This window comes from Chrysemys picta, chromosome 7 (assembly GCF_011386835.1).
Source record: "Chrysemys picta bellii isolate R12L10 chromosome 7, ASM1138683v2, whole genome shotgun sequence".
NCBI classification, from domain to species: Eukaryota; Metazoa; Chordata; order Testudines; family Emydidae; genus Chrysemys; species Chrysemys picta.
Genome location: NC_088797.1, coordinates 36664636 through 36679258, shown reverse-complemented (window position 1 = coordinate 36679258; position 14623 = coordinate 36664636). Strand labels below are relative to the sequence as shown.

Sequence of the window (14623 nt, the reverse complement as noted above, 5' to 3'; positions counted from 1 at the left end):
TCCCACACTGGGCCCCTCTAATAGCCCTGCTCTCTGGCTGTTCAAATTAGCCTCCAGGTATTGAACCTCCAAGTTCCATGCGGGGGTGCTGTCATCGGCCAGGTCCAGCTTCCCATACAGAGAGCACCAGCAGCCCTTTAAATGGCCAAAAACACACTCCGCAGTCATTCTGCACCGGCTCAGCCTGTTGTTGAATCGCTCCTTGCTGCTGTCAAGGCTCCTTGTGTAGGGTTTCATGAGCCATGGCATTAAAGGGTAAGCGGGGTCTCCAAGGATCACAATGGGCATTTTGACTTCCCCACGGTGATCTTCTGGTCTGGGAAAGAAGTCCCGGCTTGCAGCTTCCTTGCAGCCAGTGTTCCAAAAGATGTGTGCGTCATGCACTTTTCCAGGCCAGCCTGCATTAATGTCAATGAAACACCCACAGTGATCCACAAGCACCTGGAGAACCATAGAGAAATACCCCTTCCGATTAACGTTCTCGGAGGCTAAGGTGGGCTGGTGCCAGAATTGGACTATGCGTCCCGTCTATCGCCCCTCCACAGTTAGGGAAACCCATTTGTGCAAAGCCAGCCACAATGTCCTGCACGTTACCCAGAGTCACGGTTCTTCTGAGCAGGATGCGATTAATGGCCCTGCAAACTTGCATCAACACGATTCAAACGGTCGACTTTCCCACTCCAAACTGATTAGCGACCAATCGGTAGCTGTCTGGAGTTGCCAGCTTCCAGACTGCAATAGCCACCTGCTTCTCCACTGTCAGGGCAGCTCTCAATCTCACGTCCTTACGCTGGGGTGGGGGGCAAGCTCCGCGCACAGTCCCATGAATGTGGCTTTTCTCATCCGAAAGTTCTGCAGCCATTGCTCGTCATCCCAGACTTGCATGATGATGTGATCCCACATCAGCATTCCACTGTAGTGAACATGTCTGTGAATGCCACAACCAGTCTCGTGTCGTATGCGTTACTTGTGTCGATATCCTCATCGGAGTCCTCACTGTCAGTCTGGATCTTAAGGAGTAACTCGACTGCCAAACGTGACGTACTGGCGAGACTTGTCAACATATTCCTCAGCAGTTTGACTCCATTCCCGCAGACCAAAAGGGAAGACAGAGTGCACAGTACAAAAAACATTGAAAGATGGCACCAAATGTGGACCAAAGCACAGGGATTGCTGGGATGCAAACCAATGCATCGCGGGGCATTGGGACAGGACCCAGAATGCCCCACATCCCATTCCCACAAGGCACAGCGCCAGAATGGGAAGAGGGGCTCTGTAGGATAGCTGCCCATAATGCACTGCTCCCAATGCCACTGCAAGTGCCGCAAATGTGGCCACGCCAGTGCGCTTGCAGCTGTCAGTGTGGACACACTGCAGTGCTTTCCCTAATGTGCTCTCCGAAGGCTCGTTTAACTCAAAGTACTCTACATCTGCAAGTGTAGCCATGCCCTAAATTAGCTGTTACCCATCAAGAAAGAGATCTTGGAGTCATTTGCAGTACTCCAGAAGCACTAGGTTTCCAGAGTACTGCAAATTCATAAGAATCCTTCTCAGTGTGCCTGTATTGTCCTGAACTGGGGAATGCTCATTCTCCTGCTTCAGAAGACTTAAAAATTATCTCCAGTCGTCAATGGGACAGCAGCAACTGAATAATGTAGCGGTCCTTAATGTGCATCAAAATAATATCAGGGAACCTAGATGTAAATAAAATTGCTGACAGTTTCATCCAGAAAGCTACAGTGAAACATAATGTCTTTAAACTGGGATGTTAGTTAGGACAGACTGTAGGTGATTGCAATAATCTTAATATACCATAATTCATGATAATGTAATTATGTCATTCAGAACAATTGAATCATTATTAAAATAGTAAAGATACCAATGGTAGACATATTCAATAATTAGAAAATGAAAGTGTATAAACAGGGCTGGCTCCAGGCACCAGCTTCTCAAGCAGGTGCTTGGGGCAGCCGCTCCAGAGAGGGGCGGTACGTCCAGGTATTCGGTGGCAATTCCGCGGACAGTCCCTCACTCCGCCTGGGAGCGAAGGACTTTCCGACGCGGATCGCGACTTTTTTTTGTTTGTTTGTTTGTTTGGGCTGCTTGGGGCGGCCAAAACCCTGGAGCCGGCCCTGTGTATAAATATGCTGAACATAGCCTCCCCGCAAAACTGGCAGAGTGCCTCCCCACCCCCCAACACTCACACACACTCCTCTTTAAAAGCACCCACCAGAAAAAACAAAAGTCAGCACCTATGGACACACTTGTTTCAGTTTAGCTTAAACCTGTTCCTAATTGACTTAAGCTAAACCAAAATAAGCCTGAAGCAGAATGAGTGTCCACACAGCCTTTTGTACCAGCTTAATTCAGTTTAAAAATTACACCTTAAACCAAACTGGTGGAGCTCTGCATTTAGACAAGCTCTTAGTTTCCATTTGTCTTTGTACTTCAGCATTCTCCTCATTCATGTCACCATAGCTCAGACACTACTTTTGGCTAGTTAATTAATATTGGTTTTAGTCATTCTATTGTATAGTGTCTAGATGCCACAGTCATGAGCCAGGACACACAATAGTTAGCTGCACAGTTTCCATAAGATGAATAACAAATAAGGTTGCCAACCCTCCAGGACTGCCCTGGAGTCTCCAGGAATTAAAGATTAATCTTTAATTAAAGATGTCATGTGATTAAATCTCCAGGAATATGTCCAACCAAAATTGGCAACCTTAAAAGGTTGACTTCCTTAAAGATTCACTGTCAAGCAGTTTTTAAGGTAAGGGAGGGAGGAAGCAAAGCACACACTGTACTAGGTAGCATGAAAAGCTATATTTTGGAGTTCTGGTGCTCAGCATTGTTTGTGATTAAAACAAACATGAAGAAGCTGACAGCTATGTTCCCAGTGTCAGCAGAATGAAAAGTCTCATTTAAGAGCCCAATTTTCAGATCTGCTGAGCACCTGCTGCTCTCATTGAGGTCAGCTGGTGCCATGGGTGCTCCATTTGCACTATCTAAGATTTTGAAACTGGTTTTAGACACAACATTGTGCTACAGTATTTGGCATCTTTTGTCATGTTTGTTTAACCCTCAATGCAGTCTTTTGATTAACAGTTTCCTTTGCTGGAGTACATTTAGCTTTTCCCTCCGATGTTCACGGTCACTGGTGACACTAGCATGCCATTTGCTGCTTACAATAGTTTTGTTTATAGGCTGCCAGCATAATGGAATAAAACCCTCTGGTATCCATCATTTGTAAAAATAACCAGTCTCAGTGTCTCTTCACTTCGTTTTAGAGATAGATTACGAACGTGAAGATTTAACAGGCAATTTTGGTGAAGGAATAAGATTTTTTTTTAAGATTCTAGTCTTCGTATATTTAACTTAACATCTTCATACTGCTTACTTACCTACATCTGTCTGCCAGAACAAAATGTCTCTGTATTTTACGACATGCAGTCTTCTGCTAATTCACATGTAGAAGTTGCATTAAGTTAATAAGATTCACATGTTCTCTTTTTGAAATGCACATTCCCATGAGTGAGCATTAAGTTCTTATCCTGGTAGCTCAGTAGTTATCTGTTTCTAGTTTAATTCTATTGTATGTAGAACAGGAAGTTTCAAATGTTTTTTTTTAGTTAAAACTTTTTAAACAATTGTCATTTTACATTTTGGTTAAAACTGACTACATCCTGCATTTGCAGAAAGGTAAAGGTCAGAAAAGGATTCTAATAGTAATTGATGGTGAGTTTTTTCCTGTGACAGCTGCCAAGATTGATGCTGCTAAGAAATCAGAGACCTCCGTTGGGTGATACATCCCAAGCAATGGAACATAAGCTACCCTACACCTATAGCCTGCCTCAGCCCTGCTTTGTAGAGGCCCTCTAGGAACAAGAAATCAGGTTAGACTCCACACTACTGTGGTTTTTGGCATCTCTTCCAAGATGGCATTAAGTGCGAAACTTGCTGGCTAATAGTGACACATGAAACCACAAACTTATTTTATATAGGCCACAAAGCTGCCTTGATCAGGTAAGCATGTCTCGAAGTCTAATTTCAAGGTATTAGTTCACACTATACAGAGGCCTCAGTTGAGACTGACAATATTTTCTAACAAGATAGATGTGTTTTACTGATATAAATTGTGATTGGTCTATACATTCAGTGCCAACCTAAGAGTTTAAGAAGTACTTGTTTAGTTGATTTTTTTTTAACTTTCCATTATTTACAGTACATTATAAACAAAAGGCCATAACAAACAGGTCCCCCCTGAAGTCGTGCAGAGAGAGATGGAAGACGGGGAAGAGAAATTACTTCTGTTTTGTTTTTTAAGTATATAGAAAACATCAGTTCTCCTCCCCCATCCTCTTCATCATTCATCCTGGTAAAAAACAGATGACTAAATGTTGCACCTGAGCTGATAAATTGTAAACAGTTTTGCAATCCTGGAATCACTCCTGTACATACAGTTGCACAGCATCTGACGAGATCCAAAAAGCACTTTACAACATTCACACAGAGGATAAGGTAGCATTATTAAATCTGACCATTTAAGCAAGTAGTATTTTTTTGTCGACAGAGGATCTGAGTTGGAGCTGTAATTTTTGAAGGCTTTCCTGTTTTCCCATCTATATGTTAAGTGAAACGGATCAACTGAAAATGAGACTTGTGCTCCTTGTTGAGATGCGTACCCATTGTTATTGTTAATATACTGGCTCATTACCCCCAATATAAAGCCTTATAATCAACTAGTCTATCAGCAGCCCCATTTGTTTATTCTAAGGTTAATTTTATAGTCATTTGCTGCTTCTGAACCAAGTGATGCAGCACTAAAAGTAAGTTGTCTGGCATAGTGTCTTCCCAGCGAGACTCAAATCACCCCAACAAAAACAAAAAACAACAATGGAAATGGGAGCATCCATTAGACCCTCTCCATTTAGATCTTTTATACAAATAAGGACCCAACCTAGAATACTTTTTCTCTTTTGGAGAGGGACTATTTTCCATTAAAATTATTTGGATTATCAATAGTGGTTTCAAGATATCAAACAATAGGAGGTTCTTCAACTATGCCTGTGCTCCTGAAATGTTTAACTAATCTAGGCTATATGCTCCGTTTTGGTAATGAGTAAACAGGGCTACGGTCTTAAAAGTTAATATATATCATAGGCATCCATCCAGGAAGTGTAATAAGCAGCTGTTTGTATAGCTACATATGAGAACTGATTAGAAATTTCCAAGTGAATTATTTTTCCATCAGAAAATGCCAATTCATTTGCCAATTGTGCTCCTGGGTAGAATTTCATTTTAATTTTTTTTTAACTGTTCCAATTATTTCACAAATTTGGTTTTTGATTTCCCTTTCACGGAAAATTTCTACTTTTTGTTCCAAAATTGAACAAACTCTTCCCCCTCCCTCCCCCTGGCAAAAAAACAAAACCCAAAACAACCAAGACACGCTTTCAGAATTTCCCTCCCATGGGAAATTCTGATTTTTGACAAACCCTATTAGTTATAGCAAAAGAAGAGATTTCAGAACTCGAAATAGCAAGCAGTTATCATACATAACTCCCTACTGAAAACAGCAAGAACCAATTAAAACTAACTAAATAAAAATCAGTATCACAATATGATACACAGTGTTGAGAAAAGCGTGAGTTGCAGCACTTCTACACAGTGGCAGGCACAGTCCTATGCATGTTGCACACTGTATGTGTACCATTGGCCAGGGTAGGGCAACAGACAGAAGTAGAGGGCAGATTGCCCAGGGAACCCCATTCAAGAGGCTCCCAAACCAAGGGGGTGTTGCAACCTGGCACACTGGATTGCAACACCATCAATGAAATTTGGCCAAGCAGCCCCTCCATCATGACAGAGGGGCAGCCAGGCCAAATCTGAGTGGTTCCATGCTAAATTAAAGTGAAAGTGGTTCAAACGTGTGTACCATATGGACATGTGTACTATACCCCCTGCTTCTACTGTATATAGAGAAAGATTTTCAAGAGTGCTCTGCTATATCTGGGAATATATACACATATATTAAGTGGCTGGACTGTCAAGAGAGTATTTGGAATCCAGAAGCTCCTAAAGAGAAAAGAGAAACTGATGGAGGCAGAACTGTAATAGCCCAGTGACTTTTCCCACAGTAATTTACCAAGGCAAGTGAAACTAGTGCAAGCCCCATTTTGCACTGGGGCAGCATTATCTACATTAGAGGCTGGCACCAATACGAATATCGTTCCCTAGTTTAGACAAATCCTTAAAATCTCCCTCATCACTTTCTGAAAGCCTCCCTTCTTCAAGCTGTTTGAGGCCTGTGTATAAACTTTGTGAGGAGAAGTTGAATTAAGGCACAGGCACTATGGGCCAGTGCCTAAAGCCCTAGCTCCCCCTAGAGTCATTGGATTATAACAATCTCAATGCTCCTTAATTGTTTAAGTTTCTAGTCCTCATGGCTTTCAAGCTGGTCTTCACAACATGACACAAGTGCAACTGATGAAGTGATATCCACCTCAATCTGCAGGAAGCCTGAAACAATAGCTCCAAAAGATGTGACTTGCCCCATTCATCCCAGTGGGGTCTTAACTCCAAGACCCACTGCTGTGGGGTGCCCAGATATCATTCAAGCAGAGAGCTCAAGGGGTGGCAGGAGAAGAAGAATGCAGCAAGTCCTGCCCACCTAGGCAGATATTCCCTGAAATTGGACTAAGTACTGCCCACCCCCATCACCCATACCTCTCTGGGTGGGGGAAGAGAGGACTGACCCTGCTGATACTCGGGGTTAGGCCAATTTGCTCCATGTCACTGCCTCTCTGAAAGCAGGGGGGGGTGAATGGGGGCTTTTACCTCCTGGGAGCAGTGGGAGGGATTCTTCCTCTTAGGAGTGGTATCCCTTGCCACTATCCCTTCCAGTTGATCTGTGGCAGTGATTCAGGTCTTATGTGGCTAGGGCCCTCAATCACCTTAACATGACCCTACCGGAGGGAGCCACTCCCATGGGACTTTAACCTAGTAGGCAAATGAAGATGGCAGGTCTTGTAGGTAAGCCCTGGATTGAGAATTGAGAAACACGAGTTCTGTTCCAGGCTTGGCCACAAGATGATTATTAAGTATTTTAGGTGCTACTGAAATACAAAGTCCCAACCAAGATTGGGCCCCACTGTGTGCTGTGCCACACACGTAGTCAGAGTCTCTGGCATATCAATTTAACAGTCTAAACCAGGCGAGACAGAGGGTTGGAGGGGATACAAAGGCATCAAGAAGAGACATGACTTGCCTATGGTCAGACAGCAGGTTAGTGCAGAGCCAGGGATAAAGCCCAAGCAGAGGGTGCAGCATAGTGGGGCTGGAACCTGGGGTGCTGCTGCATCCCCTGGCTTAAAAGTAGTGATAACAAAATACCAGATACATGGTTTCATCATCGGCGGCCCCACTATGAAAAACTGTTCCTGCACCCTTGGTGCAGTGTACTCACTACTCCATGCCCAAGGCACAGTGTGGTGAGAGGGAGAGAAAGACACCTCTTAATTTCATTTTACAGCCACTTTCAGACAGCTAGTCCCATGGGGGTGTTAGCCAGGGGGAGGGATTCCAGCACCCCTAGTGAGATTCTGCCCAGCCTCCACTGGTGCCATGCTTCCCCATCATTGCTTTCCGCCCAGAAGAGGCAAAGTTCATGCACCACATACTGGAGCCTGAGCTGTGCCTCAGTTTCCCCATCTGTAAATGACAGATAACAGGCAGCCAGAATCTGCAGGGTTTGGAAACAAAGGGGAGGGAAACTTCTGATACACGAATGGGAAATAGGCAAGGGCTTGCAAACAGGAGCATGCACAGTCCTCCAAGACCGGAGGTCACCCAACTATTCATCCACATCACGAAGGTGGTTACGTGCCTTCATCGTTCAGTTGGTCCTGCATAGCTGGCGCCTCCTCTGCACTCCGGGCTCCGTGAGCAGCAGAGATAGCAACGTAAACAAAGGCAACAGCCCCTGGTGGAAGAGTGCGGCGGCTCCTTTAAGAGGCCATCCCGGGAGCCGCTGCTTCTGTGGCTCTGCTGCAGAAACCATGCCCAGCCCGCGGGGAGCCGCGAGGAGGCGGCACCCGGGCGAGGCTGCACAGGACGGCGGCAGCCCCCTCCCCCCGCCCCCCCGGGCTCGCGTGGCTCAGTAGAGGGACCGTGCAACTTTCTCCCCAGCCCTGGGACCTGCACCGCGAAACGCTGAGAACTCGGCCATAAATATCCCAGCTTAATTCTGAGCCAGCATCAAATCCACTTAGCAGACTTAGCCCGAGTCGTCAAGGCTGCAACAAGGGAACCCTGGGCGGGCTGGAGAGGAAAAAAGCGTCATTCATGGACCATTGCAAGGCACGGGTGCGATTTCTAGGCAGATGTTCAGCAAAGAGGGGAGAATCTTCAGCCGGCGGCTGAAGAGTTTATTCTCCTCTTCCTACAGCCTGCGGACCCGAAACAAGGCACCCACGGGTAGGGGGTGGGGATTGCTAGGACAGGGTCTTAGAGCTGCAAAGGGCCTTCTGTCTGAAAACAAGCGCCTGGCACTGAGGCCTGGCGCTGTTTTCTCAGCTGGCCTCAGGGTTTGGCTGGTTGGAGCGACTCTGGGAAGAGGCAGCCCAGGATCGTGTTAAACACAACGGTTCGGTGAACGTGTCTCCAGCAGGCAAGCCACGCGGTGGTGTCACCGCGGTAAGGTGCAAACCTACGCAAGGGAATCAAAACACTGGGTAACAGGCGCCTGCGAGGCAAGCTGGGGACTCTGAGCAGGGAATTAGAAGTCACTTCAGTACAGCTCCGGGAATTATTATTTTTAAATAGCTGAAACAAACAACGTCAGAGCGCCACGGGACAGCACATGGGAGGAAGGCTAAAAGGCAGTGCTTGGTATCCTAGCGTAACCCATCCTCCCCCGTTGGAAAAAATACCGTCATCAGCTCGACCCATGAGGACGTGCCTTTTATTCCTGGCCTGTAGATACCCTGGAGAACCGTGGCCTTTCCATGAGCGATGGGGCTGGAGTAACACTATCCCACTCCGCCAGCTGGAGGTCTTGGACATCCATCGCCTCACTTAGTTCGGACACGTGTGGACACAGCCTCCTCCCATCACAAACTCACTACTGGTTATCAAAAGAGGCACACGCAGGGGCAGTCACCACGTGTGGGGGTGACAAGAGAGAAACGGGCAGAGAAGAGTTTGTTTCCACCTAAAAGTGGTCAAGCTCAGATTTGTACTCTTGCTCCTATAGCAACGATTTCCCCCTGCCCCCCAGAAAGGCGTGTTGAAAACACACAAGCCAAGGAGAAGGGAATCCTCATCACCTCCCGGGAAGGGCACAAGGTGGATTTTAAACAACTTTGCTAAAGCAGCACGCCACCACCTCCAAGGGTACGATATACCCCGCAGGCAGGGTGCGCGCTATTTTAGGCCATTGCTACTTACTTCGGTAATACACAGGAAAACCAGTGAAGCCCGGGAGATCAGAACTGCTTAGGATTTAGTGCCAGGTTGTGTCTTATGTGCAACAAAGACACCCCACACCCCTTGCCCTTATACTTCATGAAGAGGAGCGGAAACATTCACACACCCGCAGCAGAGAGCTGGCAAAGTGCTATTTCACTTCTTCCCTGGTCCGAGCTAGTAAGAAACACCTTGTGCTACTGGTGTCCTGGTTATGCAATAATACTAATGTGTCAGCGAACGTGCCTTCGTTGGTGTATTAATGAGTAAGCAATTAGAGATGACAGTTAAAGATTAAGCTGTTTTGGTGGCAGGAGAAAAGCCCACCACTCCAAGGTACAAGTTTATAAATATAAAGAACCAAAATGTATCCGATTACAAACGGCCCATTGTGTTGCACTGGGAGAAAGAAGTGGGCTCATAATACGATGCATGCTTTGCCCACTCCACTCAAGTCAAACTAATTCCTGATTACTATTTCACAACCAAGTCGGACCAGTGTAACTACTTCAGTTCTTGCTGTTCCTGAATTCTTGTGTTACTTAAAAATCTCGCGCAATTAAGCCGCTTTCCCTGCGCGGTAAGAAGCACATGATTAATTACAAAGTCTAGATTCTGTAAATAGACGCAGAGATTGAGAGCAAACAGGTCTCCAAGATGAACCCGTTTATATTGAACTAGTCACAGTTGGTAAGGTGGCCATCTGCCAATGTTTACTGACCCTCTGTGTGCCACTTTCATTAGCTGCGGGAAAGACAGCTGTCTACATTGACAGAGGGGCCCCAAAAGCTACTCCTGCTCCCTGGATAGCACCGGCTGAGAGTTTATCGGTATTGTAGTTGAACTCATTCGATACCCCACACACTAACCCATATGGGGAGCGCAAGAGAGACAGATATGCCATTGGGCTCCCCTCAAACTAACAAGCCAATGCTCCATGGTGGGCCGGTATCCCACGAAATGCGTTCCACGGACACATTCGGGTTGCCCAGATATTAGAGAGTTTGGTTTTGGAGGTTGGGTCCGGGAACCTCCCCTGGGCACGGCTGGGCGAAGAGGAGGGTCGGAGAGGGGTGGCCAGCGGGCAGCCTCCAGGCAAGCGCTTGGAGGGGAACCGGGCTGCAGGGAGAACGGCCCCGAGGAAGATACCACTGGCCCCGAGAGGTGACAGCCAGGCACCTCCTCTGCATCTCCCTCTACTCTGAAACACCTTGCGGCTGCTGCTGCTCTGCGCCTAAGCGCGCCCAGGCAGCTCCATCCCGAGCGCAAAGCGCTCCCCGGGGCTCTGGAGCGCGTCTGGCTGAGCGCAAAGCAGCAGGAACAGCTTTACTAGAAGGAGTTAAGAGCGGGATCTGGCTCCAGTATTCACCAGCACTTGCCCCGGCTAACAATCCCAACCTACCCTGCAATATCTGTGCCTCGGACACTGAGCCTGTGGGGAACTACAATCCACGCAGCCCTGTGCTTTAGCAACACCAGCTACTAGCCCCTGAACCAGTTCCTGCGAGCCCGCCAGCCCATTAAGCGGAATGGGACTAACTCTGGGCGCAGGCTGCAGAGCGTGGGGCTGCTTTCCGGGTGTTTTGTGGGGTGGGGGAAGAGGACCCTGTGACCAATGCATCGACAGACCCTTAGAGAGAAGGCCAATAAACCCCAGCCAGCTCTTACTTTTCGTGCTGTGCGTTTTCCTGGATGGCCCCCAGTATCGCCGGCCCTGGCCCCGCCGGGTACGCAGGGAGGATGCCCTGTTGCAGCCTGCATGTGGCCAGGTGTCTGTGATGCTCGTCCTGCAGGCAGGCGTTTTCGTGGTACAACTTGGCCACTTGCTGCTCCAGCTCGTCGATCCTCCGCTTCTGCTTCTCCAGCAGCTCCTGCTGCGTCTCGATGATCTTGTTCAGCTCCTTCAGGTACCCCGCCGCCTTGCTGGGGTTCTCCCCCGGGCTCTCCATGGCCTGGCCGGCCACCGACCTCGCCACCCGCCCTCCCCACCCCTTGGCGGCTTTGGGAAGGGGCTGGAGGCGGGAGGTGCTGGCCGGACTGCTCCGTTGAGAACTTAAGACGGGGTGGGGGAATAAATAACCCCCCGGGCAGGGCCACTCCTCCTCTGGTAGCCGGCTGCCTGGAGCTAGGGATGCCCAGGAGAGCGCCAAAGCGGCGCGCAGCGGCTCCGACTCCGGGCCGCCATTGCTGGTGCTCGGCTTCCTCCGCCTGGTCCGGACCGAGGGGACTGAGCCGGCCGGGGCTGCAGCCGGCGGGGTGTCCGCAGCAGGAGCCGCCGCTCTGCGTCCGCCTCCCTCGTGAGCCCCGCCAGCGGGAGCGGGCTCAGCCTCTCGCCTGCGGATCTCCGCGCCCCCGGGAAGCCGCCGCCAGCAGCAGCAGCAGCGGCGCGCAGCAGCCCTTCAGAGAGCAGGACACGGGAGGCGAGGGGCCGTGCCTGATGCCCGGCGCAGCCCTCGCCTCCCTCTGCCTGGCCGCCGCCACACGCGCAGCCCGAGTCCCTATGAGCCCCGCGGCTGATGCGCTTTAAGTAGCAGCAGCTGCCTCCGCCGGTGGCCGCGCGGAGTTTGCAAAGTGGCGGCGGGTCGGGGGCCGCGAGCGGGGCTGAGCTGCAGGAGAGGGGCTGGCGAGGCGGGCACTGGACGCATCCCAGCGCTGCCCTGCGAGAGCAGCCGGGCTGATCCACCCCCCGCCCCTGGGCACGGGCGAAGCGGAGGGTCGGACGGAGGGGTGGCCAGCGGGCAGCCTCCCGGCCAGCGATCGGAAGGGAGCCGGGCTGCAGAGAGGACGGCCCGGAGGAAGATACCACTGACCCCGAGAGGTGACAGCCAGGCACCTCCTCTGTCCTCTGGGCCGTCCCCTTTCAAAAGCAGGCTGGTCCTGCGCTGCACCCAGCCCGGCCCCACCGCTGAAGGAGAGGTGCCCACGGTGCACTTAGTGGAAAAGTCCTCTCCAAGCAAGTGGGGAGGGGAACCCCAGGTGCAGGTGGAAACCTCTTTAAACCTCGCTTTTTGGGGGGGAGGACGTTTCACTTTCACTAGACAGCCCTGTCCTCCTTCCCCAGCGAGCTGGGGAGCAAATAGAGTGAGGAAGGGTTTTTTTAAATGGGGGGTCCTCCTTAAAACGGCAGGCTCCTCCACTGGGTGTGTTACAGCCATGCACCTACCGATCACTCACCCCTTCTGACCCCGCAGAAGGCGGAGAGCGGCCTGTAACACAGCTCTGCCACTCGGGGCTTAAAGGCAGGCCAGAGATTGCCTAAGGCCATATTGCATTTAGAACCATCGACCGAGCCATCGGCGATGCAGGATTATGAGAGACCTGCTGGAAGAATAAGGCTTCCGGCTGGAACATGGGAGTAATTACTATTCAAATAACACCAGTGTGCTGGGTGCTTCAGAGATGTGACCTCTCTCCCAGCCTGCCTGAAGTCATACTTGCAGGGAGTGCAGTGTACCAAAGAGGCAGTCTGCCTCTTCCAACAGCCTCCTTGACATTTCAAACCTCTCCTAATAGAAACACTGTGGTCTGTGAAGATTGCATCAGGCTGGAAAAAGTTATGGGGAATCATGTCCCTCCCTGTCTCATGGCTAAGTCCAGGAGAATGGATGCAGAAAGTGCTTAGAACAGGAGTGGCCAACCTGTGGCTCCAGAGCCACATGTGGCTCTTCAGAAGTTAATATGCAGCTCCTTGTATAGGCACCGGTACTCCAGTAGCATAGCTGGGGGGAGGGGGGCAGCAGCCGCTCCCCCACCGAGCACAAGTGGTTCCTTTTTAATTTTACTCACCCGGGAGCAGGGGGAAAAAAAGGCGCCACCCGCTGCGGCGGGGCAGCACTCCAGGTCTTCGGCGGCACCTCGGTGGCGGGATCTTTACTCGCTCCAGGTGTCTTCGGCAGCACTGAAGCTTCATCCGCGAAATGCCGCTGAAGACCTGCAGAGCGAGTGAAGGTCCTGCCACCGAGGTGCCGCTGAAGACCCGGAGCACTGCCCCGTCAGTAAAAACGCCGCAGCGGGTGGTGCCTTTTGTTTTTCTGCTCCCCCTCTTCCCTCCACCTGGCTACGCCACTGACTGACTCCTGGGCTGGAGCTACAGGCTCCAACTTTCCAATGTGCCCAGGGATGCTCACTGCACAACCCCTGGCTCTGCCCCCACTCCACCCCTTCCTGCCTCCTCCCCTGAGCCTGCCATGCCCTCGCTCCTCCCCCCCCCCCACCCCCAGAGCTTCCTGCATGCCACGAAACAGCTGATCAGGAGGTGCAGGGAGAGAGGGGGAGGCACTGATCTGCAAGGCTGCTGGTGGGTGGGAGGCGCTTGGAGTGGGGGTGGGGGGAGCTGCTGACGTATTATGGTGGCTCTTTGACAATGTACATTGGTAAATTCTGGCTCCTTTTCAGGCTCATGTTGGCCACCCCTGGCTTAGAAAAACAGAGAGGCTCATAAAGGAAGTGCCAGTGGTGATATAGCAAGGAGAAGGATGATGGAGATGTGAGGGAACTCTGTTTTCTTTTCCTTTCTCTCCCCGCCCCACTTCTTTCTCTTCCTTCATCATCAACTCGCTCCCTCCCCCCAAAAAACTTTAAATTTTCAATGTCTCTAAGTTGTTTTGCTACTCTTGTCACTAATTTGCTGGTCCCATCCTCTGCAGAGTCAGCCCTTGTGGGGCTGCATTTTTCCTTCTTTGCCAGGATACTTTGCCTCTGGAGCATGGCTGATTCAGCAGAGTGGAAACCAGAGGGCTAGTGGCAACTATGGCTACTATACTAGGCAGAGTTATCACACCTCTCCCTCTATCCACAGGCCCAGCAGCTGAAAATTTTCATAACTTTTTTTTTGCAGTATAGAATATTCAAAACAGACACATACCTCACCAAACTACAGCACTGAGCTCATTCAGATTTCTTTTCCCACCTCCCCAATACAACTCCCTTATTAACATAGGGGAAAAACAAACCAACAAAAATCCTGAAATGAAGAGATTCCTCTCTGGCAATTAGCCCAAGTATATTAAAACTTTTATTTTCAAAGGTATATGAATCATCAAGTCTCATTATTTCATCTTAGATGTAGTTTCCTGCACTAAAGGGCCGTTTTCCTTAACAGACTAATTGAATCATGAAACAATGTAACTTATAGCACCAGTGAGGACTAACAGTC

General features: G+C 49.7%; 1 protein-coding gene across 9 annotated transcripts in view; it reads right to left on the bottom strand.

The window, feature by feature from the left end:
* IQSEC1 (IQ motif and Sec7 domain ArfGEF 1) overlaps nucleotides 1–12237 on the bottom strand; it is a 683881-nt gene extending 671644 nt beyond the window's left edge. For 4 of the 9 annotated variants that reach the window (XM_024102960.3, XM_065551202.1, XM_042849590.2 and 1 more), the window contains exon 1: nucleotides 11137–12232. In XM_024102960.3, the coding sequence (XP_023958728.2) occupies nucleotides 11137–11417 (281 nt within the window). In that variant the 5' untranslated portion in view covers nucleotides 11418–12232. Of the gene's footprint in view, nucleotides 1–11136 lie in introns of all 9 variants that reach the window. The other 5 variants (XM_042849588.2, XM_042849589.2, XM_008165506.4 and 2 more) reach the window with 4 other exon arrangements.
* Between the last annotated feature and the right edge of the window lie 2386 nt (nucleotides 12238–14623).